Below are 24,870 nucleotides of genomic sequence, written 5' to 3'. Positions count from 1 at the left end.
TGGCTCGGGCCGAGCCATAAACAATCCCAGATAATCAACACGGTGCTTCAGGAGTACGGAAGGGAGGGGAGTAATTTGATTCATGAGCTGAAATATTAACAACCTTTCACAAAATAGAAAACCAAATTGCAGACTGCATCTTTAATCTCGATGTACATAATCAGGAAAATTAACAAATACAAATCAATGGCCACAACCTAGCAAGACATTTAAAGGGAACGGTTAGGTGTTGAGCCCCAAAGCTAAGTATTTTTGTCACACAATGCAATGCACAGGTTCACACCAGTAATGGCACTTTGGATCCAGCTGCTTCAGGTGAGAGTGAATAGCGGCGCTCCCCGTTAGGTGAGGGATCCCTCCTCCTATACGCGCGCAGGACAGTGTGTAATCGCACGGCTGCCCCCGAGTCCTCCCTTAATAGCGTCATTAGGAATACCGCAGCGCTGCCTTGGCAAACTCCATGCCCGAGGATTGAGACGAACCTGCACACCCCACCCTCCGTGCAATCTTTTTTTCTCCTTCCCCTCACCCTCTTTTCTCTCCTCCTTGCGGCAGGGTAATTATCTTCCTCTACGACTCGCTTGGTTGGGCGGCGGCCAGCCGTGGAGGGGAGTAAATTTTTACAGTCTCATCCCAGGAGCAGTCCACCACCTGTGAACAAAGCAGAGCGCAGGGTTACCCACTCAGCACCACAGTCAGAGCACTTACATAATGACTTAAAAGTACAAAACATCTCGCAGCAACTTTTGTATGAACTGTGCAATATGCACGTTTTACAACTGCACCAGTCAAGAAGAGCAGGAAATATCTTGCCAACAAATGCATAGTATTTCCCAAAGGAGAAGCAGCAAGACTGCAATACAACTGTGTTTTTGACAGGAACTTGTATACATTGGGAATAGACTGATACTGGCAAATATTTTGAGCACATAGACTAATCCTGAATAAAAGCCTACATAATGACTTTGGCTTTGTAGTGTGAGTCCGCTGCCTCTTTGACTGGCACAGCTTTGAAGTACTGTTTCATGTAGACAGCACAAGGGAAATAAAAAGAAAAAAAAAATATTAGACTGTATAGCTTTGGTTTGCTTATTCTGGAAATGTCATATGTGTTCACATTCATCTCATTGAGCTGAAGGTATGCACTCCTGCGACTGACAGCAAGAGAGTAGATGTCCAATTTGTTGCCTATTGCTTTTTAAGTGCCTTTGGAGACTTTGAAGTACAGAGGTAGCGTGGGGCTGTAATGTACTATGCTTGAAAAGAACTCTGCATTACCCTTGTGACCAAAACAACAGGAGGCAATTCAGAGGAATGGGAGGTAATTTTGTGGCCACATCTGAAGCCCCCTGTCTCAAGTCAAAAGTTACTGTATGTAGTCAATGGAATGGAGTATCCATGCTTACAACTATAACTCTCCACACACAATTAAAACATCCACATCAGCACTAGCTGATATCATCTGGCTCATTCATGCGTGGTATCTTCATGTCACCACTATAGCAGAGGCTTTGTGGCAACAATGGATTGTAGGATGAAGTGTTGTCAATTTGATTGAGACTATAGAAATATAGCTACTCTCTTTCTTTCTTTCTTTCTTTCTTTCTTTCTCTCTCTTCCTCTGATGGGTACACAGGATGGGTGGTGGGATTCATTATTCTTAAGTACCATGGAGAGAGAGAGAGCGGAGCGCTTGCTGCTGCCAAACAGCCAATGCATGAGTCATCCATTGAGGGAAAGAAACGGCTTTCATTAATTACAGTGCTGCACAAGGAGTGAATACCATGACCAAGCCAATGCTGCAGGAGAGACCGGTGCTGGAGAGAGAGAGAGAGAGAGAGAGAGAGAGAGAGTGATAGGAAGACAGAGGGAGACAAAGAGAGAGCCTTTGGGAGGGAGAGACACAAAGAGAGAGAGAAAGATAGACAAACAGACAGTCAGAGTGAATGAGAATGAAAGGGATAAATTGTGTCTTTAGAGGAATAAACCGCAGGGTGGTCCACGGTTAATTGAAAGTTCGGCTTGGGTAGATGGTTCGTCCCCCGGGTCTTCACATCCATTCTGCACCAAAAGAAACTTGGAACACCAGACCTCTCCGCTTACTGTCTCCAGCCAGCACACCTCCAACGCAATTCACAAACATAAACGACCCGATCTGTCATATTCCCCTACTATGATGCACTGCTCCCAAGGGTTGGGTAAGGGTGGGTCCCTGGCTTCCTTGAAGGGCAGCTAGGCGAGCCGAATGGCTGCACTAGGCTACACTACGTTGGAGTGGGAGGAATGGAGGGGGGGGGGGGGCTGAGGGGTGTAAGGACTGCACAGCTGCTGGGGTTTCTGTGTGCAACCTGAGGACAGGTGATCAATCACAGCACAGCATGCAAAGAGTGGGGTTAAAGCACTGGGCCATCCCTACAGCGTGGCAAAGTAGGAGCGGTGTGTGTGTGTGTGTGTGTGTGTGTGTGTGTGTGTGTGTGTGTGTGTGTGTGTGTGATAGTGTGTGTGTGAGTGTGTGTGAGAGAGAGGGGGGCTTTGAATGTTGTAAGATTACATGAAATGGGGTTATTAAAGGGACAATAGATGTGCGAATATGAGTGCATGGTTATTTGTTGTGGGAGGAACTTGAAGGATCGGGGTGAAAGGGACATGGATGGGTAAAGGTGTTTTAGGGGAGGACGGTGAGTGGGTGTCTATCTCAGATAAGTGTGTGTGTGTGTGTGTGTGTGTGTGTGTGTGTGTGTGTGTGTGTGTGTGTGTGTGTGTGTGTGTGTTTGTGTCTAAGGGTTGCAGTCAGACGGGGATGTTTTGTACCACACGTGGCTACAAAGAGTGTGAGAATCTGAGGTCTCATGTTACCAAGCCAGGGTGAGAAAGTGCTGCATGCTGGCATTAACTAAAATGCAGCAACCTGCTCAGCTTTGCCTCTGTGTGTGTGTGTGTGTGTGTGTGTGTGTGTGTGAGTGACTTTCTGTAAGGCTGGGGTGTGTGGAGCTGCACGCTGGCAGCACTGTGGGGGACTGCAGAGGCTGGGAGCCCCTCACTCTCTGCTCGCTCCTGGGGTCCACTGCTCTAAGCCAGCCGCCAGCACTCCTCTAGCAGAGGCGGGCCCGACAGCAAACCAGTGATAACGGCAAAGCGTTTTAAAAACGACAGCAGCAGCAACGCACGCTTGCTTGCACAATCTACTCCAATACCCCCATATCCTCCTGATTGGCTGAGGCAACCAGCAGCATGTGTTTTTTTTTTTCTGATGCTGTGGTTTTACTGCTCCGCTTGGAAATTGGAAACGGGGGACGTGCTGCTCTCACACTACAATGCCAACACACACACATTCTCCTCAACCCCAATCAATTTGCACTGAACGTTTTAAACAATTGGGACTGAAAACAAAAACACTCAAACTTAGTAAGACAAAGGCCGCCAGCCATGTGGAACCTAAAGGCCGAGTGAAGAAACTGAGAAAATTGTTTACAAGAAAGAAGAAACAAGAAAAACAAGAAAGAGAAAAAAATAGAAATATGTGGGCCTGTAGCATGAAAATGGATTTCAGAAACCAAGCCAGCTGAATTTAAATGGACTTCCAGCAACAGTTGGAGGGGTGGCACATCCATAGCTAAAACGTCCATTTGAATACGGGCGCACAGCTTTACATGTTAAATCTGGAAAAAAGGAAGGGAATATTCCCAACTTAATTTCCTTTATACTGCAGGGAAATGTATAGAAAGATTTAATAGCATATACATTACATATACAATTACATTACATATACAATACATTATTTTTATTTTGTGCAAATCTGTGCTATTCTCCATCAACCATAAATCAAAACGATTTCTTTGGCATCTGATGTGATAATCCTGTAATGTATGAAATGCTAGTCTTGAATATGCAAAAACAAATGAATCATAAGAATCAGGCTTTGGGTTCAATATTCTATATTTGTACATTCTAAACAACACATTGGTTCTTAGGTTGTTGATATGAAAACATTATATATATATATATATATATATAAAATAAAACAACAACTTTAATTTACATATGATATACATACATATACTTAATTTACAATATATATATATTTAGATCTAGGGTTACATTTTTTTTTTTAATTTTTACCATTAACAAGTGTATAATTTTCTTTAGATACACATTGCATATATATGTTATTCTTCCCATTTGCTTTATTTTCGTCATTTGTGTATGTTTATAATAATGGAATAGGAATTTCAATATAAATCATAACAGATGCAGCACTCATGCCTCTTCAAGGACCATAAAGCATATGGTCTGTAGTCTACTTACACGTTTCCCTAACCTCCTATATTGAGATATTGTTCATTTGGTCTGCTCATTTCATTCACAGCAGAAAAGCAGCCATTTCCTTTGGAGTATGAGAAGTTTGTTTATGTGTGAAGCCCACTGCCTTTGATTCAAATTCAATTTCAGAGGGTGTGGATAGTGTGTTTTTCCCTCTGTCACTGCAGACAAGAAGAGCCCCATGAGTCGGATGGGCAATTTCCTCAGAGAGGCCCAATCATACGCGCCAGAGAAAAATGCTGGCGGCTAATACCACAGAGATAGTGTGTGAACAGAATGAAAACAGACAACACAAAAAGGTTGGGATTTCCTGGCTATGAACATTCTTCAGAGGATGCTTCAAAAGAGGGTGGCTGTTGTGAGGTACACAAAATACAATTCAAAGTCTGCAGCTTTTAACAGGAAACAGCCAGAAGCTGAGACTAGCAGGTGCTTTCTTGCCTTCCCCATAAGTCTGGCTTTTTAGGGGCGGCTGTGTGGCATCACTCTGAGTGGCTCCATCAGGAATACCAAACCACAGGGCAACTGGAAAATGACAACCCAGAGAAAGATTTGGAAACATTTGTGTGGAGTGAACGGTAACTTTAGTTCCCCCCCCCAAAAAAAGATTTAAGGTTGCTCCAGCAATCTCTGAAGACCAACAGATCGTGTGTTCAAATGCTTTAACCCAGACCCAATAGTATTGCACTTGATTAACAAAATGTAATAAAATATATAAAATGAAAATAATGGTTCAACCCAGACCCAATTGGGTTACATATTTACGATAGAGATGCATTTCCACAAGAAAATGTGAATATGATTGCACCGCAACAGAAGTCAGCCATAGCATACAGTTAACTATGTTAATTATGTGGATGCAAACACTTCACCCTACGTAAGAAAGGGTTCACTCTCCTACCACCTGTTGGATGAGCAATAAACATCATCTAACAAGGCGCAGGGTAACGATTCTTTAACACCAATGACCCACTGACATTCTGGCACATATGGCAGACAACACACACTCTGCTATTAAAACATTAATAAATCAATGTTCAAAAGTAGTGGATGGTCTCCATTTGTCGCGTGCGATATCGAGATCTAGGAAGAACCTCGACCACTTCAGTCGTTCCTTTGAAGAACGTCTGATGTCTCTCCACAACAAGAGATGCCAACTAAGACTTTTGTCATTAGTGGAACAGACTAACATTACTGCAATGAACAGCATAGCAAATTCAAAATGGATTTAGACTTAAAACCATCTCCCATTGCTGTTTTATTCGTAATTGTACCTCTACACATACACGCATTAGAATATGTGTCAGAGTTGGAGCGATGTCGATATCTCAAAAGTGCTAAGAGCCGAACCGGCGCCCAAAATAATCAAGATAAAGATCAAATTTAAGAAGGGTACCCTTTGACAAAGAGCAATAGTGTAATAGCTTACGGAAGCACACTAGATCTAAATCTTTGATGATATAATTCTGCCCTCTTCATAGTCACCACCCCTCTCACGTTGGTGCGTACATGTGTGAGTACGTGCACAAGTGTGTGTATGTGTGTGAGGGTGTGTGTGTGTCTACGCATGTGTGCCTGTGTGAGTGACGCTGACTCATTCATGGAAAAAGACATTGCTGGCACATCACGGAGGTGACTGCAGTGTCTGCTCTCACAATGGAGGAGATTATTCTGACCCCCACCCACATGTGCCTGTACAGGCAGCCCTGATCTGTGCAGAGGGAGGCTCGTTAAGGACAGCAATAATGAGAGGTCTCGTAGCGCAGGCGTCTGCAGGAGGCTGGTGGAAAGATCATCATTAACATGAATGCGAGGGCTAGTAATCAAAAGGGCTCTTCCTCTCTCTCAGTGTTGTGCACGTCCATTTCTACTCCAGCTTTCCGTTGAGAAGTCATAAAGCCAGACCCTTTTAGCAAATCAAACTATATTTCATAATCAATATGTAATTCAATAATCATCTTTCTTTTTTTAACTGTTTTACACACACACACACACACACACACACACACACACACACACACACACACACACACACACACACACACACTCTCACACACACACACACACACACACACACACACACACACACACACAGAGATGTTTGCCAGTTAAACACAAGGTTACACACACACACACACACACACAAGGTTTCCATGTAAGATTTTCCCTTAAGGTAATAGGAGGCAATGTTTATCTTTTTGAATTGTGGAGATGTGAGTTGTAATACACAGGGGTGCAGGTCAGGTGTTTACCTGGTTAGGGATGTGGAAGTTGAAGTCCAGGCCACAGACAAACTCAGAGTGATGCTCCAGAGTTTCTAGCAGAGGCTCACTCTTTGAGAAGTCCCAGAACCTGAGGAAAAGCAGATACAGGGTACTGAAAGAGTGTGTGTGTAGGAGAAAGATAAGACACATATACAGGCAGGCAGAGAGAAGTAGACTGGTGAAGACACCAACATTAAAGGAAAGAGAGTTAGAAAAGGTGAGTGAGTCAGACAGGGGGTGAAAGAGACGGAGAGAATGACAGAGAGAGACAGACAGACACAGCCACAGAAAAAGGAGAAAGACACATACACACACACACTCGCAGTCTGAAATAGTGAGGGTAATCACGCTAATTGAATGGCCATTTGTCTTCCTGGCCGCGAGGCTGTGGTGAGCGGGGGCCCTCGTCAAAGCCATGACGCAGCCCCCTCTCTTAGGGCACACCGGAGCCCTGATCCACTTTGCAAATGTAATTAAATTGTTTCCTTGAAAATACTCCCCGTCTATATAAATACATTAGGCAAGCATTAATAGTAGCCGTGCTCTGGCCACAAGGCGGGGGTGGGGGGGTGAGGGTTGGTGGATTGGTATTATTTATGAGTGCCTGGGGGAGCCAGCTGTTCCCAAAGCGCGGTTCTTCTAAAGTGCCGTGTGGATAAATCACCAGCGTGGCATTGATATGGTGCAGAGGGATGACAGACTCCAGAAACAGAAGGCAGGCTTGGAGGAGAGGCACTTATCATTTACTTCTTTATGTGTTTGCGTAACTGTGACAGAAATTAATGAGAAATGGACATAAAGACAACTGTAGAAAAGCACACACAGTACAGGCGGGAACAGCATGGATGAGCAGCAGGGACTGTGAAATTTGAAGGACTTGTAGAGTTCATTTTGAACGGAACTGATTTGATTTGGACAATGGGCAATGAAAGCCATTCTGATGGCAGCTTTCGACAGTCATAGGCTATTGACTGCAGTGGCATACACTGATGACATTATGGATTTCAGCACGAGCACAATTCACTTCCCCTTTCCCAAAGGGGTATTTGTCTTTTGTTTTAAGTCACTGCAAACAGGATGCTATTCCATTAGGTTACAGTGTAGATTTTGAAGGATTACTTGTGTGTCTTAACTATTGGATCGCTATTTTTTAATGTAAGTTAATCATGGATCAAATCCCATTTATCCCCCAAATCTCTCATATGGTCTCAACACGCCCCATGGCATCACACACCAAACAGAGAATAACACAAGAGAAGGCCCGTGGAAAATGAGCTTCATCCCTTCCAACAATGACCACTTCAGCACAAGTTAACCAATATCCTCACCTAATTAGACCCTTCCACAGACACAAGGATCAACCTCATTCAACCCCGGGGCCTCTAGCCTCCCCGCCTATACTCCAAAACCAACAAGTGATATTGCGCATTCATTCAAGACCCTTTCCATTCAACTTTTCTTTTTCCATGACAACCCAATCATGGACCACTGGCGTTTGTAATGGCAAGAGGACACCTTATCTAGAGTAAATAGGACAACCTGGTGAATTTACAAAAGAGAGGTCTGAGCGCATACTTTGGGTTAGGTAAACAGTTCATGCGTGAGCGTGGAAGGCAGCAGTTGTCTCCGTGAAACTCTCGTGGCACACACCTACACGTTGAGCGTGTCAACAGTGGCGCCCCTCTACTCGCTGATGGGAAAGAAAAGACTTCCCTGGTGCCGAGCTGGTCGCATGAAAATCATTTCCATTCATTGTTGCGATGATTGATACGGCGTATTGTGAAAGTCGCACGCGGAATTGTGTGAAAGGACAAAACGAGACCTGGTGTCTGGCTCTGCATTTATTTTCAGCAAAATAGACTATGCCCATGTCAATGTCTGCTCTCTGCTTTTGACAGCCAGGAGATTCTCTGCTGTCCTACGACTCTAAGAGGACACCAATAGCAGGCTGAACTCTACAGGTCCAGGTACTTCTTTACCTCCCCATTCCCGAGAGATGGTATGAAGTGATAAGCTGACTATTCTAGAGGGCCAGATGACAGTACCTTATTACTCTGACAGAAATGGGTGGGTGCTGTCAAACAACCAGGCCTGGGTCCAAAAGAAATCGAGCCTTCCAAAATCCAGCTGTCACACAAACACTGAGCATCTGAAATACACCGTCACATCACCATGTCACGCCAAACACCGTTAAAGGGCAGGAGAAGGAAAAATGATGACATGGCACCCATCCATTACGGAGACACAGACACACCCACACCCACACACACTGAGATCTGCACACACGCAGGCCCAATTTGTAAGACTGTCATGTAGGCCAATAGTAAATGTGGAGGGCTTTGTATGGTTGATCTCCTGACGCCACTGCTAGTGCCTCTTTAACGGCAAATATGTCCTCAAAATACAGGCTAGCGTGTGTGTGGGTGAGAGAGAGGGAGTGAGTGAGTGCGTGCATGTTTATGAAAAAAAGGCACGGACAGCCGAAGACATTATTTGAAAAAAAGTCCAAACATAGTGATCTGCATGAGATGCTGCCTCAAGCTCAATGTGTGCACACAGAGGATAAACCATATGCCCTCTCTGCTGAGAGAGAGAGAGAGAGACAGAGAGAAAGAGAGAGAGATTTAATGAAATACTCCCATGCAATCCTCCTCCAGTGACCCAGGCAAAAACCACACTCCCGATCGATACGATCTGCCTGGCACTGTACCAGGGCCACACAGCATGTTCTCTCCCGCTCTCCCACCCCTCATTCACACACACACACACACACACACACACACACACACACACACACACACACACACACACACACACACAGACACAGACACACACCAGTGTGTGTTTGCCAGTGTGTCTCTCTCTCCCCTCAACACTAATGTTTATTTGCCTCTTGAATAAAAACAGTCACGTACACACACAAATTGAATGGCTTCTTTCTGGTCTGTAGTTGATGCTCATATCATGATGTCTTTTTTTAAATCACTTTCACAGATTAGTAGTCTTGGTCAAATCCCTTAGGTTAGAAAATGTAAAAGTTTAAAGGGTATCAAGTTAACCTACAGATTAATGAGGCCCTGCCTTTTCACATGATCATTCCATTGTGCCACAGATCACGTGCATTCTGTGTTGATTTAGTTTATACAGCTACTCCCTGAACAATGATGCTACTGCAAAAAGATCTGAGAAAGAGCTAATTTCCTGTTCTAATGGTATAATGGTATGCCTTGCACAATCGAGCATTTGATCCTTACTTCATTTTTGTAACATAAAGGACAATCTTAAATCCCTATTTCAATCTGAAACGGCAATATTATAGGTTTCACTAAGGGGTTATGATTAGGGCTACAGTTAGTTAAATAATAAACAGCTTCATATTATTTAAGTCAACATATAACCCTGTGACCACAACTAGCAGGTCAAACAGCTACTGCATATTCGTGAAGAAGCGGACCACTAGCTTGCATTCATTTGAAAAACAAACAAACATAGGGTCCCTGGGAGATGGTTAGAGCTTTGGTCTCCTCTGTCTATTACCTTAAATAGACAGAAACGACCCCAGGCACGTCGATCACTCCTGTCCTCAGCCACGTCGTGAGTACAGACTGTGGTCAGAGCTGCTTCCAGAGCTGTGGAGAGGCTTTCACACAGTGGGGAGCTCCCAGGGTGAAATTTATGAATGGACTGAGCAGGTCCCTTGTGGGGTCTGTGTGTGTTTTTGCTGATGTGGGGGCAATCTGCTGACAGCCTGCTGTCCTTGAAGCCTCTGGGATGATATCCTACATGCCAGGGTGTTCCCCTCGCTCCCCAACGCTTCACGAATGAACAACCTCCTCATAAACAAAGATATTATAGACCAGTCTAGCTTGAAATTAGATCAATGTGGTTTACAACCCCAAACCCGGATGGGCAAGATCAACACCGGTGAGGCAATATTGTGGGTTGGTGGTGGTGGTGGAGGAAAGCCTATTTCTTGACCACAGAACCATAAAACTATTTCTCTTCGATTCTCCATGTTCAGTGAGAGATAATCACTTTGAAAAGCGCTCCCAGGAACCTGACCTTTTGGGAATCTGGTGTTAAATAAAAAGCATCTGGTCGTCCATAAAAAGCATGACTGAGTGACCATGGTTTGCTGAGGCCGTTCCCTTCAATAAAAAGGCTCCTGTGAAAATGAATTTCCCTTAAGGCAGTTTGATGAATGGAATCTCATTTCTGTCTGCGCACAAAAAAATCAATTACGTAATAGCATGGGTTATCTGACTTTTCCTTGACAGTCTCTTGAAGATCTTCCACAGTCAAATGCTTTCCTTTTTGTGGCATTCATCAGGAATCAGTCGAGGGATCCACACTGCCATACATCCCTTTCATGCATGCATTTCTCAAGCGGGTGTGTAAATGATCAGGTAAAAAAAAAAAAAACAGAGGTTATGTGTTTTGTTTTAAGTCTAGGCAGAGTTGTAATACAAAGGATAATTTATTTATAATTTATTTATAATTTACTTACTGGTAGCATTGGAAAAAGTGGAATAATTTGAGCGGTACCTACTGTCATATACAGTTACTGCAATCATTTTAGTAATAGCATGTACTAAAGAATATTGGTGGTTTTCATATAATACTTTCAACTTATGTGAATCATCCTGTAACCAAATGGTCTATTGACAAAACCACCTACAGATCAAATATCCATTGTCCCCACCCCTTCTCCCACTGGTGCCAGAAACCTCTGCATATTAATTACAGGGCTGCTAGGTGCCACAGTTTGTTTCCCCACGGAGGTTATCTACATTAAATGTGCTGGCACTGGCAGCATCTGAATCTTCCTACCAAAAGGTCCTGAGATATAGCTTATTGTTTTAAGTCACACCTCATATTCCCCAAACTGACTCTCCGGATGGACACCTGTGGATAACCTTTTATTTCATTGTTTAAGTGTGTTTGTTCTGTAGCCCTATAACTGGTCACGATTTCTGTTAGCTATTGCTGTGTGCGGTAGAATTCTATGAACACCATATCGCTGAGACATCACTGTACGCACACTTTGTCCTACGGAATAACAAATCCTCCCACCAATCGCAACGAGTTCCTTCTCTACTCCATCAATACATCCAGCGAACTCGGGTTGAGAAAATACAGCGTTGGTGTTTCCATCTGGAATTTCGCAAAATAGAAAACGATGACAGAATCTTCCATTACACTTTCATTTTACATTATACTAGTTTTAATGCATAGTATGAAACCAGAGTAGGGGACTAGTCTGCATCTAAAAAACAACATGCATGGTGCAACAGAAAAAAAACTTCATAGGATCAATTTCCTTCATGCAATGGAAGAACATGGGAAAACAAAAAGTATAATGTTTTTTTTTTTTTAAGTATAAAGTATAAGCATAGCAGTGCTATAGCTAAATTTGTCATAAATACAGATTTTGTTTCCCAATGCACAACTTCACTCCAAAATCAGATGAAGACAAAGGGACCAGATGGGTGAGAGCTTATATCATAATTAAGCAATAAGGTACAAGAGGCAGTACTGTATCGTCAATAATGTACTGTTCAAGGGTGTTGTTAGGCCCGACGCGTAGCGGAGTGATATGGAACGCACTGATGCGCACTGATATGGAACGCTCAGGTAAATGTAAACAGCTGTACAGTACATTATGGCTCAATACAGTACACCCCGTGACTCTCTTTCAACCAATCAGAATGCTTGATTTCATCTACCCGTATTATAATGATAATTACTGCACTATCATCCCATTCAAACTTTTTTGGTCTGATTTGAACTTATGAAGCTCATTTTGTGAACAGGAACAAAGGAGCTAGATGGGCTGCAGACAGTACAGATGTGCTGTAAGTAGCAGGCAGACACACAGCTACTGTTGATGTTTGCAAAAGAGAGGTGGAAGAAACACATTTAATGCACTTACACATTTCATTTCATGTGGTTTCAGGCATTGTCTTACCTGACAGTGAAATCGTAGGAGCAGGATGCCAAGACGGTGTGATGAAATGGAGAGAACTTGGGTAGATAAAAAAGAGGAAGAGAGGAGTGAGGTAGTGTGAGAAAAGTTGCCATTTCTCTCCTGCTTGACTGTAACTATGGTAGCTTCACTGTTAATACACACATTCTATGTACTTGTGACTTAGCAATACACTTTTACAGTAAAGTACAGCACAGTACTGTCATTTCTGAATGGTGTGAATAAGCCCACACACCTGCCTCTTCTAAAAGCTTAACACACCCATTCCCGTTCAGTGGATACTCTTATCTGGCTATGACTAAATCTCCAGTTTTATATATATCACTTTAAATCAATCTGATAAGAAAACCAATGCCCTCGCCAGGTCTTTTTATCGTTTAATTGGTGCTCCGTCTCTCCACATTCCCTCACTAAAATGCTGACGCCAGGCTTTTTACACCCAAGCTATTTGTGGGCTGATGCTTCCAAAAAATCTATATCTGGTCACTGGTTGAAACAACAGGCCAATGAGTTCAAAACAAGACTTCGCGAGAGTCAGAGGGTCTATTGATTGATCCGTAAAGCACTTCACAGACAGTGAACAGATAGTTGGCAGGGGGAGCCGATGACTCTGTGTACAGTCGATGGGGGGGAACAGACATAACTGTGTGTGTTGGAGTGTGAGTTTGTGTGTGTGTGTGTGTGTGAGAGTGAGTGAGTAGTATATGTGAGTGCACGAGTATGTGTATGAGTAAATGTGTATGTTCTGTAATGTCTACATTTGTCTGTATGTTCTGGGATGTATGCACTTTGCGGGAGACACAAACACACACACACACACTCTCTCTTTCACACACACACACACAAACACACACACACACACACACTCTCTCTCTCATACACACACACACACACACACACACACACACACACACTCTCTCTCATTCACTCTCACACACACACACACACACACACTCTCTCTCATACACACACACACACACACACACACTCTTTCATACACACACACACACTCACAGTCCGTGCTGACAGTGTAATCTGACTAATTGCTGGTTGCTTGACCACAAACAAAGTCTCGCTTCCTCCATCTTCTTTCTCTACCTCTCTCTATCTCTCTCTCCCACACACACACACACACACAGCACTCTCCCTTTTCTCAACCAATTAAAGCGATCCTTAAAGAAAATCCATATCTGTCACCACACACACACACGCTGCTCTTGTTAACTTGACTTAGCTTGATGCTTTGATCAAACTAAGAGACATCTGTCTCAGGCAGGTAATGAGTCAGCAGATCTACAAGCCTTCCTGTGTGCAACAGGTGCCAATTTCAACTTGTTAAGTCACTCGACACATTCATGCATACCTGTGAAAAGACTAAATAAATAGTCAAATGCAATTTCTAAAACTTGATGGTATTTGAGTCCGTCGTGTGACTTGAGAAGAGTCAGTAGATAAATTCTGACGGGTTTTAAGCAAGTAAATTCGTCTTTACAGGTGCCCACGTTCATTTTAAGATGGCTAGCCAGACGAATCAAGAGTGCCTTCAACCACTGGATTTCAATGCAATCTTAATAATCAAAATGTCTCAAAGTATCAAGAGGCAGAGGCCTGTTAAATACATCTAGATACCATTAATGAGCTTTATCTGCCCAATGTAATTATTTACTGTGGAGATGCTGTAGGCTTGACTGACAGAAAGTAATTTCCTGCGTGTGATACAAGGCTGTGTTGATATAGTCAGCTCAGGCATTTTAGCATTGAAAAGTACCGCATTGCTAGTAACACTAAGGACTTCATAGGCTCAATTCTGAGAGCAAAAGAACAACTGAAAAACTCTACATTAGGTGGACTGGACATTTGATAAATGATCCTGATTGATTGACAGTCGACATATTTCAGGGGGTTGTTCTAGGTACCTTGACTCTGCGGATGGCATAGGAGTGTCCCAGCAGCTTGGCCACGGGCTGCCTCACATTCCTTAGGTCCCACACGCACAGACTGCAGTCGACCGATCCAGTCACCAACACATTCTGATGGCAGCACACACAACACAAGGGTGCGGACACGTACACATACACATGCACACACACACACACACACACAAACACAGAAGAGAAAAAAGAGCAGATCAATTCAAAGCCAACTTTCTTTCATGTAAGCCAGCTTATTTTGAAGATGCTGAGCTCACAGTATCTTAGAGTTGTGAAGTTGTTTGGCAGATTTGTCACAGCTCAATTTTTTTTTTATAATAAACTTCCACTGTATAAACAGTTGGAAATGGAGTTTGCAGTTTATTTTGTCAAAGAAAATTAAAATGCTTCTCATCCAGACGAACCCCAATGATATGAAATTCTGAAGGAGCAGCCCAAAGATAATGTGCTTCTCCTTCTTATTCTCATTCTGTGTATTAATGGAATTTCTTTTCGGGGCCACAAATACCTAATGCCTGAAACGGAGAACAGTGTGAATAGAATGCACATGACTGTTTCCAGTTGTGCCTTCAGAATTGCATCATCATTGCTGGTGTACAATGATTTTGACAAAAAACACCAACTCTGACTTAAAACATCAGATATAAAAGGCACTTCCTCTGGATGAACAACAAGAGACAAACCATTTGTGTCTACACAAAACACAAAAACACTGTGGAAACTGTTAAATACATCTTTTTCATTGCATCACAGAGATGGATTGCCAAGTTCTGCTAGCCAGACAGATTCCTAAGTGTCATAAACTCTCAGTGTTTGTTCAGCTGATTAAATGAGGTCCCATTCCCAGCTCCTCACAGAGTGAGACGACGCTAGAGACGCCCACCATGTTGACCATACCTGGTCATATTTACACCAATCACAGCTCAAGATTTCTCCCTTGTGGGCGGGGATGGCCAATCGGCAGGCAGCTGCTTTCGTGTCCCACACTCGCAGAGTTCCGTCTCCTGTTAAACGCAGATGAAGGTGGAGGGTTAGACCTGAATTTGTGCGAGATGTTCACAGTCACTCCCTGTTCGTTTTCTCTCTCTCTCTCTCTCTCTCTCTCTCTCTCTCTCTCTCTCTCTCACTCTCACTCATACACACAACATCCATCAAGGATCATCAAGGAGATCCCCCCCTTACACACACACACACAATTGTGTTTTTTCAAGATAACAGGGCATGCATACACACACAATAAAGAAGAGGATAGAGGGAGAGGAAGGAGGAAAATGAGAGAGAGAGAGAGAGAGAGAGAGAGAGAGAGAGAGAGGGAAAATAACATGAATAACCCCCATCTTTAAGACCAAATGCAGGGGGCCCTCCGCGGGTGCTTGGGCATGCCTGGCATGTGGCAGTGAAGCTGGAGAGACACCCTGCCAGGAGACTGCACCACTCATCAGCACAACGTCAGTCTAGGGCTTTTTTTCTTAACAGATGATTTTAAAGTGCCTTGGCCCGCGCTGGCGCTCTCTCTCTCACAGACACACACACACACACACACACACACACACTCTTATCCCCCCGGTCCCTCTTTAGTCAGCAATGACCTTACAGACAGAGGGAGAGAGAGAGAGAGAGAGAGAGAGAGGGGGAGAGAGAAAGAGAGAAAGAGAGAGAGAGAGAGGGAGATAGGGAGAGAGAGAAAGAGAGCAGGTCATCAGTGTGTGTGAACTGTGCCAGAAAGGAACGCTGTTGCTACCTCAGCAGAGCCGCCACACAGCCTTAAAGCCCAACAGCCCCCAGACAGGGCAAAACAGCTTCGAATTAACAGTCTTGGAAAAACTGCAAAGAACCCTGCAGCTCCTGGAGTCCTACATTTGCACCTGAGTCCTGACCAGGCCTGCTGTCCTTTCCTGTATGGCAATTTGATGGTAAATGGATTTCAAGATACATTACCAAGTTCTTGTATAAGATTACTAAGTTAACAAACTAGCAACCAACAGACTTGCCTTGCAAACACAAACTACACTAGAGTTGGCACTGATGAAGGCCTGCTACCTTGGTAACTGCATGTGTTTGCAGATGTATTTTTGGCATGGTCGTGCTGTAAAAGATGTTCTTACATTCTTCTGTTGTTCATACATCTTACACCTTAGGGTTCTCAACCCAGAGCCCCTAAATACCTGATGAATTGATTATCTCACCATATGCCATCAAAAGCACTTTGAGGATGTTCTGAAAACTAGCTACAAAAACATAGCTTTAAAAAAACAGTAAATCCTTACATTTTTTTGTTTTTTGATTGACATAAACATGAATTGCACAGAATGAAATAGCCTATTAAAAGCTTAAGGATTTATAATACTATATTATATTTATATATCATTTAGTCCTACTTAGCACACATCCCAAAACTGAGTGAATCAGCATTATGATACATTCCATCATCAGTCCGTTTGAAAAATGATCCTGTGCTTTAATTAGCACATTTTTAATGCGCTGAAGCCTCAGCATTTGCCTAATGGCTCTGAGGTGAACTCTGCACCTTCATGAAGTGAGTAACTGTTCGCGGTCGATGCCGTTAAGCTTGTTGTGTGGGGAGGCTCAAAAAAGCAACATCCTTGTATTGAACGCTCAAGATCAGCCATTCATATGTATGAGCAGCCCATAACATTCTCTCCGCGCCCCCTCGCTCCTGCGGGAATCCAATGCCAATTACACCCCATAAAACGCACAGTAACCACCCACTGAGCTTGGATGCAGAATTGTATGGTATACAACAAGGGAAATTTGGGAAGTTACAGTGTTTTGTGTATTTCACACAAACAAAGAATTCTATCAATAAACAGGCATCGCAGGTTAGTTTGGTTATGATTGCTGTATGCGCTGGTCTCCTTCTCATAGACACGAGCGACGGCAACAATGGAGGTAAACTCAGATAACAGCATGTGTGTGTTATAGTGTTCTGTATACAGATCAGCAGGTGTTGTATCACACAAAAAAGGCATTTCAGGGTAGTTGGGCTGTGAAGCTAAACATTTGGTCATTGTGTGCGCCGGCCTCCCTCTCACAGACATCAGCAACAATGAAAATCCGGTCTGTCAAAAGTGCCAGAGGGCGCGAGTGCGTCGTATGATGTGCCAGTACCAGAGGGCCTGGCACAGTAGTACACTACTGCTGCTTTCCCTGAAAGGATGCTACTATAGTTTGGATTAGGCTAAGTCGCTGTTTAAAAGAGGTCACTCTTTTGAGATGTGGTTCATTGTAACAGGCTCCTTGAGTCACACACTGAATAAATCAGCTGGAGTAGCCAAGATTCTCGTTCAAGGATAGAATGTCATTTGTGCAAAGTTCTGATCAAGATCTTCATGACCGGCTAAAGTCTCGAGGGAGCGGTCCGAAAAAGTCCTACCTTTTATTATGTCATTACCACTGGGTACAAAGAAGCCATCAGTAATGTTATTTAATGGACCTCTACAGGGGTGGGATGGATTGCTTTACCAATGCGGCAGGGAGCTCATGCAGTTCCCCTGACGCGCTGCCACCAGCCCATCACGTCAAAGCACACACCGAGCGAGCAGCCTCTGCAGGACATTAACAGCCTTTCTGCAGCTGTGAGCGGAGAGCAAACAGAAGAAAATCCCTCAGAATTATGGGAGGAAGGGCCGATTGTAAGGATGTAGGGAAGGGGAGGGGCGGAGAAGAGCAAGGACGACAGGACATATGACGGAGAGAGGGAGAATCGCTCAGAAGTTTTTTTTGGGGGTGGGAAGATTAGTTACGTCAAAATGTTCAGGCAGGGGATGACCTAGATGCTGGCATTTAATGGAATTTCTTGCCTTTTTACCCCCCCCCCCCCTTCTTTTTTCAAAAACTTTGATGGGTGGGTTTGCTCAGGGCGTCTACGACGTGTTTAATTATAGTGAAATGGATCTCGCAGCGAGATTGTTGGAGAATTGCGGAAGCGCTCTGGCTTTTTAAGCACTCCTGCTCTCCTCTCCATCACAGCAGTATAGCCTGGGCTGAAGACGACGCGCAGTCGTCGTCCATTGCCGTGGCAAGCTGAGGGGGGTTGGGTGAGGGAGGGATGAGAGAAATTCCTGATAAACGCTAATCGGGGAAGTGCTCGTATTGTTTCCCAAGCCTCCCTTCAAAGCAGAGCTCCGTGGTGAATGACATTATCTATCAACCATCTGTCAAACGAAGGGAGAGATGAAAAGGGAGGAGAAAAAAAAACCTTATGGTGTAAGAGGTGGATTTTTCCTAGTCTCAGCGACTAAATCGAGCAGCTGTCTAAGAACATTTCCTGTACATGTGAAAGGCAATCTAAATCCTGCATATTGCCCGGTGTTATGCCTATTGATCCTCAAATACCGGAGATTACCAGTGCCTCACAATGGATCAAAGCACAACAGTTGAGGATATTAGTCTGACAAGACAAATTGGAGCTACTCTATCAGGAACATAAGGAGTGCTGCACATCTTTACAAAATTAAGAGAAACTGGAAAGTCTTAAATCGCATGTATACTGAAAACAGTTCATCCACTTCCAGTCATCAAACTAGAGGCTTACTTTTATGTCTACATTATTAAAAAGATTTAAAAGGATCTTTCTATCCAGGGTCAGGTCTCCTTCCTTGTGGTGTTTAGCAAACCCAGGACCCCATGGAGGTCTGTGATGGTTTATCTGTGTGGGCTTCTGGCCCTGAGGCAGCCTTATCCATAACCCCAGATGCCCATGGTGCTGAGGCAGCATCAGCAGCATCAGCAGCAGCAGCAGCAGCAGCAGCAGCAGCAGCAGCAGCAGTGGCAGTGCACTGAGGCTCTCTGCCTCCGGACCAAATCCAGCTCAGATGCTCCACACTGTGTGCATAATCTAAGGACCCCCGTATCGATCTGTTGGCATTTTTCATGACACGCCTGGAAGTGCATGCTGGTGTTCCAGGGAATAAAAGAGGCCATGTTTGTGTGTGTGTGTGTGTGTGTGTGTGTGTGTGTGTGTGTGTGTGTGTGTGTGTGTGTGTGTGTGTGTGTGTGCGTGCGCAGAGCAGCAGTGACAGAAAATCAAACATCAAATCCATGGCAGAAGCATATAGTGGAGATTTTTTTCCTTTGAGTGTGTGTGTGTGTGTGTGTAAAAAGCTGACTGCTTTAAAAGAATGCTTTAGAAGTATGTGTGCCTAACACATGTCTCCAGACCCATATGTGAAAGACGATCTTCTGAATTACCAGGTAAGTTGTAGCCTGAATATGGCCACACAGCAGACTTCTACAGTGGATAATAAGTATGTTCTGCTGCAGGGTACACCGAGCCTTTAATACTTCTCAATTTGTTGAAAATGTGCAGTGAAGGCCTCTTCAGCTGATCAATTCCTATTTCACGCTCATCGTCCACCAGGGATTCCCTGCCTGAACAACTGTCAGTGATTCACTTAGCAATGTCAGCAATAAATCAACACTACAGATAAAGGCAGCTAAGGGGCACTAGGGATTCCTTTTTCGACATTCATCGTCTCATAGTCTGCACCAAAGTGTCTCATTACAGGACTGAACTTTGTTTGTTGTATCATGCCATCTCTGTTCTGTCTGTTGGAGCTGAATCTCTGTCATTATTGGTCTCTACTCTGTTATGTTTCTTCTCAAGACAAAAAAGGTAAGAATTTAAATGTAGCTTTAAAATGTATCTTTAAGGGCAAAGCACTAGTGAACACATCTTGCTCTTGAGTCTTTAGCCGCCATTTACACATTGAATCATAGTGGAACAGACCTTACAGCAAGGTTTTTGGCTGCTTGAAAAAGCTAACAAATGTAGCCTTGATAAAAATAGCACTAAACACATCTGACTATCATGTCTTGTTGGGGGTAGTGTGTGACAGACGGTATTAAGTTTGTCACATTTACGGGAACAGCTAGGATTGCCATGTGTTAGCAGCTTGAGGTGGCTGCAAGCTTTGTTAACTGTGTGGGCATGGTGAGGGGGCCTTCTCTTAGTCATGGGCAGCTTCTTTCTGGTAGCTATGAATCTGTACTACGCTGTACGCATTTGAGCGCTACACAAGATGACAAAAGTCATCCATGGTCCATAGGGCTGGTATTCTGAGGAAACAGTTCTGACAGAACTAAAGCTAAGAAAAACCCTAAGGAAGGGATATTGTGGTGTGTGACTACTGTAAACTGAGACAAGGTGTCAGAGGTCTTTGGTCTGAAGCGTCCATTGGCTTGTGAGTGCGAGTGTGTGTTCGGACCGGATCAGTCATCTGTTACATGAGTATCCACACACTATTTTGACAGTGTCTTAGCCAGCACAGGGGCAGCGCTGTGATCGGCGCGGATCTGTGGGCTGATGTGACTGCGGGCTGCGTGTGAGAAGCTTGTGACTGCAGTGTGGGAGGCACAGCATCAGCCCTGTGCCGTGTGGAGCTGCTGCAGGCTCTGTCACAGCCAGATAAGATCAGCACGCAGCAGCTGACTTCGCTGGAGCAGCGCACTCTGGCCTGCTAATGAAAAACCCCACTGAGACACACACGTATGTATGTACACTCAAAAGGGGGTAAAAAAGGCAAAAACAAAGAGCCTCCAGCATTAACACTAATTCTGGAATGTGGTTACCTTCTGACGTAAAGCTAAATTGTACAATATCTTACAAGTTGTTTTGACAAGTGCTACACAGAGCAATTTTATGGCTAATTAAAATTAGCTGGGTATTTGCACTTTTGAGAAGTACTGATCTGAGGAGATTTTCTGCAGGAGTGGCAAACTACGCTGATAAATAGGGTTCATTACGGCTAGGAAATACTTGAATGAACAGCAATCAATAAAAGACTCCCACAGGCGCACACCGCTTTAGTGACACCATGTGGTAAAACTAAGTACTGCAACAGCCTTTAACTTGCACAGTGTGACTACATATTCATATGCTGACAGAGAGGTGTTGTCATGGATAAAATCTAACAAACAAATAGCTTGATAGTTATGATGGTAAATGCCTTGCTTTACAACAATACTAAGGATACTTAATATTTAAACTTACACGAGGATTTAACCTAACCATAAGGACAGACACTTTCAGTACTGATATGTCCACTGTCACTGTTAACATTAACAACATAGATTTGTTTAATCTCTCCTGCCTACCTGATGCCGACGCAAAGCATCCTGGGATGTGAGGAGACCAGATGGTGCTATAGATGACCCCCTCGTGACCTCTGAGAGTGCAGAGGCATTGCAGACGCTCAGGATCCCACTGCAGAAGCACGGGTGACATTTTACAAGGATGAGTTGATAAAAGAATCTTAATTATACACATTTTTCATTCACCTCAAATGAAGTTATTAAAGAAGGGTCAGTTTGGTGTTTGGTTTAGATATATCCTTTATAGGGTTTAAATAAGGTTCAATCAGACTTAAATAAATGCAGTATGAAATAAGCTATGTCCTATGATGTGGTCTACCAGCATGAATTTACGGCTGATTATGACAGCTTAGTGTTCCTCCTGATTTTCAGGATGATGACCATCCTTGAATTAGTATACAGCTTTGCTGCTATTTTGCTCAGCAAAGCTCTTCATACACCATGCTGAAACTTACAATAGGGAAGACTTGCTAATGAAGCTAGCATCAGACACAAACCTCTCCACAACTCTGGTCCTCGCCCTACCACTCCAAGCCCATAACCTGTGTTCTCCTGTCTCACTGACAGCCCGATACCCAACTTGGACTTCTCGGAGCTTCACATTGGTTAAAGACTTACTTAAAGGCTCGCTCATAAATGTCTGGGGGAACATCTCTGTAATGTAGCACTGGTAGTTCCACAGGCTGACTTACATACGTTTTTAGAGACATGTGCCCGCATGCACATAAGGATTTAAAAACACTTCCAAATTCTAGCTCTAATAAATCATGTTATATGTGAGTTTTACATAAGATGCTTTGCTCTTTTTCTTGGTTTGTTGATGTTGCACCTATTGGTTTTTAAATGCGCAAATCAGTTTACTTTTCTTTACCTGCAACTCTGGGCTATAGGCTCTGGTATATTCTCTGTTGTGTGGATCTACGAAGCAGTACACCTGCTGAGTTGGCTAATCAAAATACACTGCAAACTGCAGAGAGACAGACACTCACCACTTTAGCCGTATGGTCCCATGAACCTGACACCAGCAGTGTCTCTCCACGTGTCTGACTCCAGTCAACAGAATAAACCTGAACGAGAAAATCAATATATATTTTAGTACATGTTAATGTATATTATATTACAAAAATTGAATGTGGTGACATGGATGAACAGGAAACTGTATGGATCCTGTGATTGTGTGGTGTTGGCTAATATTTTGTTAAATGGATAAGCTATGATAAAATAGTTTTGGTTGGGTTATCTACGGCCTAATTCTATTGCAGGTGTTATTCCACCATTTTCAGGCACACTTTAGGATGTATCATTTGTTTACGGCAAGGTTGAAGAAGAACCATTTGGCAGTTGATCTGTTACTCTATAGTCATTGGTGGTTTTCATACTTCATGTAGGCTGTGACTGTTACTTCATACTTCTGTTAACATTCACCAAAGACTGAAGGTCGGCAGGTGTTCATAAGAGCTGAACGCACCTTTCCTGAATTGATAATTTGTACGATGTTTACCAGTGAGAAAAAGCTGCAAGCTGACTATCTAACAATGTTCGCCTTTCGATAGATGTCTCCTCACCTCTCGAGTATGCTGCTTCAGCACCTGTAGTGGTCCTTGAGGGTTTTCGGTGTCCCAGAGCTGCAAGGAGCCGTCTCCCGCGCCTGTCACCAGCACGTGCTCATTATTTTCACTCCAGGTGACGTCGAACAGCCCATCGTTCCAATCAAAACTGCAGAGAAATGTAGGTAAGTGTCTGAGTGTGCTACGAACGATTTTCTAACAAGTATTAAAAAAGTATCGCGGCATTGTTAAGTCTCCTTTATCGTTTTGTTACAGCTAGGGAGAAATACAAGAGCATGCAAATTCTTATGACTTGTAGCTACTATTGTCAATGCTGTGGATGGAACAAGTTGGCCTGTCAGAAATATTGCTCTACTTTACCTTCTCACGAGACCTATATCAGCTTCCCTTTGCTCCAACACATGCAGCGTTCCACATCCAGCTATTCCATAATACTGGGACGTCGCGCATGCAATTCTGCTCGGTTGAAAGGGAGACACTTCCACGGCATAGCCATGTCGTCCAGGGCACCTGAACGTCTTCATACTTAGGTTTTTGTTCCCGAGGTGCAACCAACTAACAACAACGCTTGGCAACAAGATACCTTTAGAGCAGTCTTCAACTCACTGATATGCATGGCACTAGTCAGAACTCTGGGTGCCTCACCAAGTCAGCATGCAAGCTAGCTACTAATCCTGCTAACGTTTGCATAATTTATTAATAATATCCTCAAAAATATCTGCTCTTTAATAATTTCCCCGTTTGCGTTCCATTCATCCAAGATCATAAACACAAGTTAACTGTCAGTTGCCCAGACAGACTCTCAACATTACATTACTTCCTTGTTGTGAATGGAAGCCAACACGGAAGAACAAAGATTTGTGCATTTTCATTGGTCAATGGAATGGCGACTTCTCATTGGTAAACACCGCCTTACCCTCTAACGAAACAGTCATTTGACAAGAAAATGTAGGCTACATTGATGATCTACATTACGTTACTTATTCATTTGTTACATTACGTGTATGCTAGTTCGTTTTTTTCGTGACTGTAAAAGTGTGATGGCATTATCGACCAATGAATTCTGTTGAAATAGGACTCAACAATAAACATATCCAATTTCTGGTTTAATGCAATAATTACTAAACAGAATAAATCACATTTTGTCAATTGGTGAGACTATAGATATCTCAAACCAAGACTTCTGCAGATTTGATGGGTTGGCATATTCAGTTCTGATATGTTTTGTGTTGTGTTGAGGTGTTACGTTTTATCCCTTCATACAAACTGTAGGCCTAATGGACACTTAATTTCACGTGTCCAAATTATACATTTTTTCCTTTTTCCCTTTTGTGTTGATTTTCTCGAATTCAATGAGATTCTATGCAGTTACAAATTACATAATTCACATGTGGCACAAAGATGGAAGCAACGCTGTTGAATGAAAATATAACTTCCCAGTTGCTTTCCCTTTTATTTGTGTAGGCTTACTGAAGCACTTAAAAGGTTTGTTATTAAATGCTCTTACACTGCATAATAATGAATTTAGTGTCAAATAGCAGTTCTCATATACACTTTTTAGAGCTGCAAAGCAAAGATCATTGGTGAGGGGTGAAAATGTGTTGATTTTGTGTGGACTGCATGTGTTGCCTGAGTATCACCACAAGGGGGGTGTCTCACTTTGTTTTGCCCCTGTTTGACACTGTTGA

The 24,870-nt window shown here is 43.3% G+C and overlaps 1 protein-coding gene across 1 annotated transcript; it reads right to left on the bottom strand.

Moving 5' to 3' along the window:
- Positions 1–114: 114 nt before the first annotated feature.
- Positions 115–24,035, bottom strand: pex7 (peroxisomal biogenesis factor 7). The gene is made up of 9 exons (XM_012829413.3): positions 23,543–24,035; positions 23,180–23,330; positions 22,604–22,681; positions 21,618–21,726; positions 15,399–15,505; positions 14,487–14,600; positions 12,553–12,608; positions 6,573–6,672; positions 115–651 (listed from the first exon to the last, which is right to left on the bottom strand). Exons 1-9 carry the CDS (start codon positions 23,704–23,706, stop codon positions 571–573), a joined length of 960 nt encoding a protein of 319 aa, XP_012684867.2. The 5' UTR covers positions 23,707–24,035; the 3' UTR covers positions 115–570.
- Between the last annotated feature and the right edge of the window lie 835 nt (positions 24,036–24,870).

Source organism: Clupea harengus, chromosome 15 (genome assembly GCF_900700415.2).
Source record: "Clupea harengus chromosome 15, Ch_v2.0.2, whole genome shotgun sequence".
In the NCBI taxonomy this organism is placed as follows: domain Eukaryota; kingdom Metazoa; phylum Chordata; class Actinopteri; order Clupeiformes; family Clupeidae; genus Clupea; species Clupea harengus.
The sequence above is the reverse complement of the archived record's forward strand: the minus strand, read 5'-3'. Positions and strand labels throughout refer to the sequence as shown.

Excerpts from the sequence above, each read along its gene's own strand:
- pex7 (XM_012829413.3), bottom strand. The coding sequence starts at position 23,706 with ATGAAGACGTTCAGGTGCCCTGGACGACATGGCTATGCCGTGGAAGTG. Across the intron at positions 22,682-23,179 it reads TGAAGCAGCATACTCGAGAG|GTTTATTCTGTTGACTGGAG; the intron begins GTGAGGAGACAT and ends TTTCTCGTTCAG. Across the intron at positions 6,673-12,552 it reads TCCTACGATTTCACTGTCAG|GTTCTGGGACTTCTCAAAGA; the intron begins GTAAGACAATGC and ends GCTTTTCCTCAG.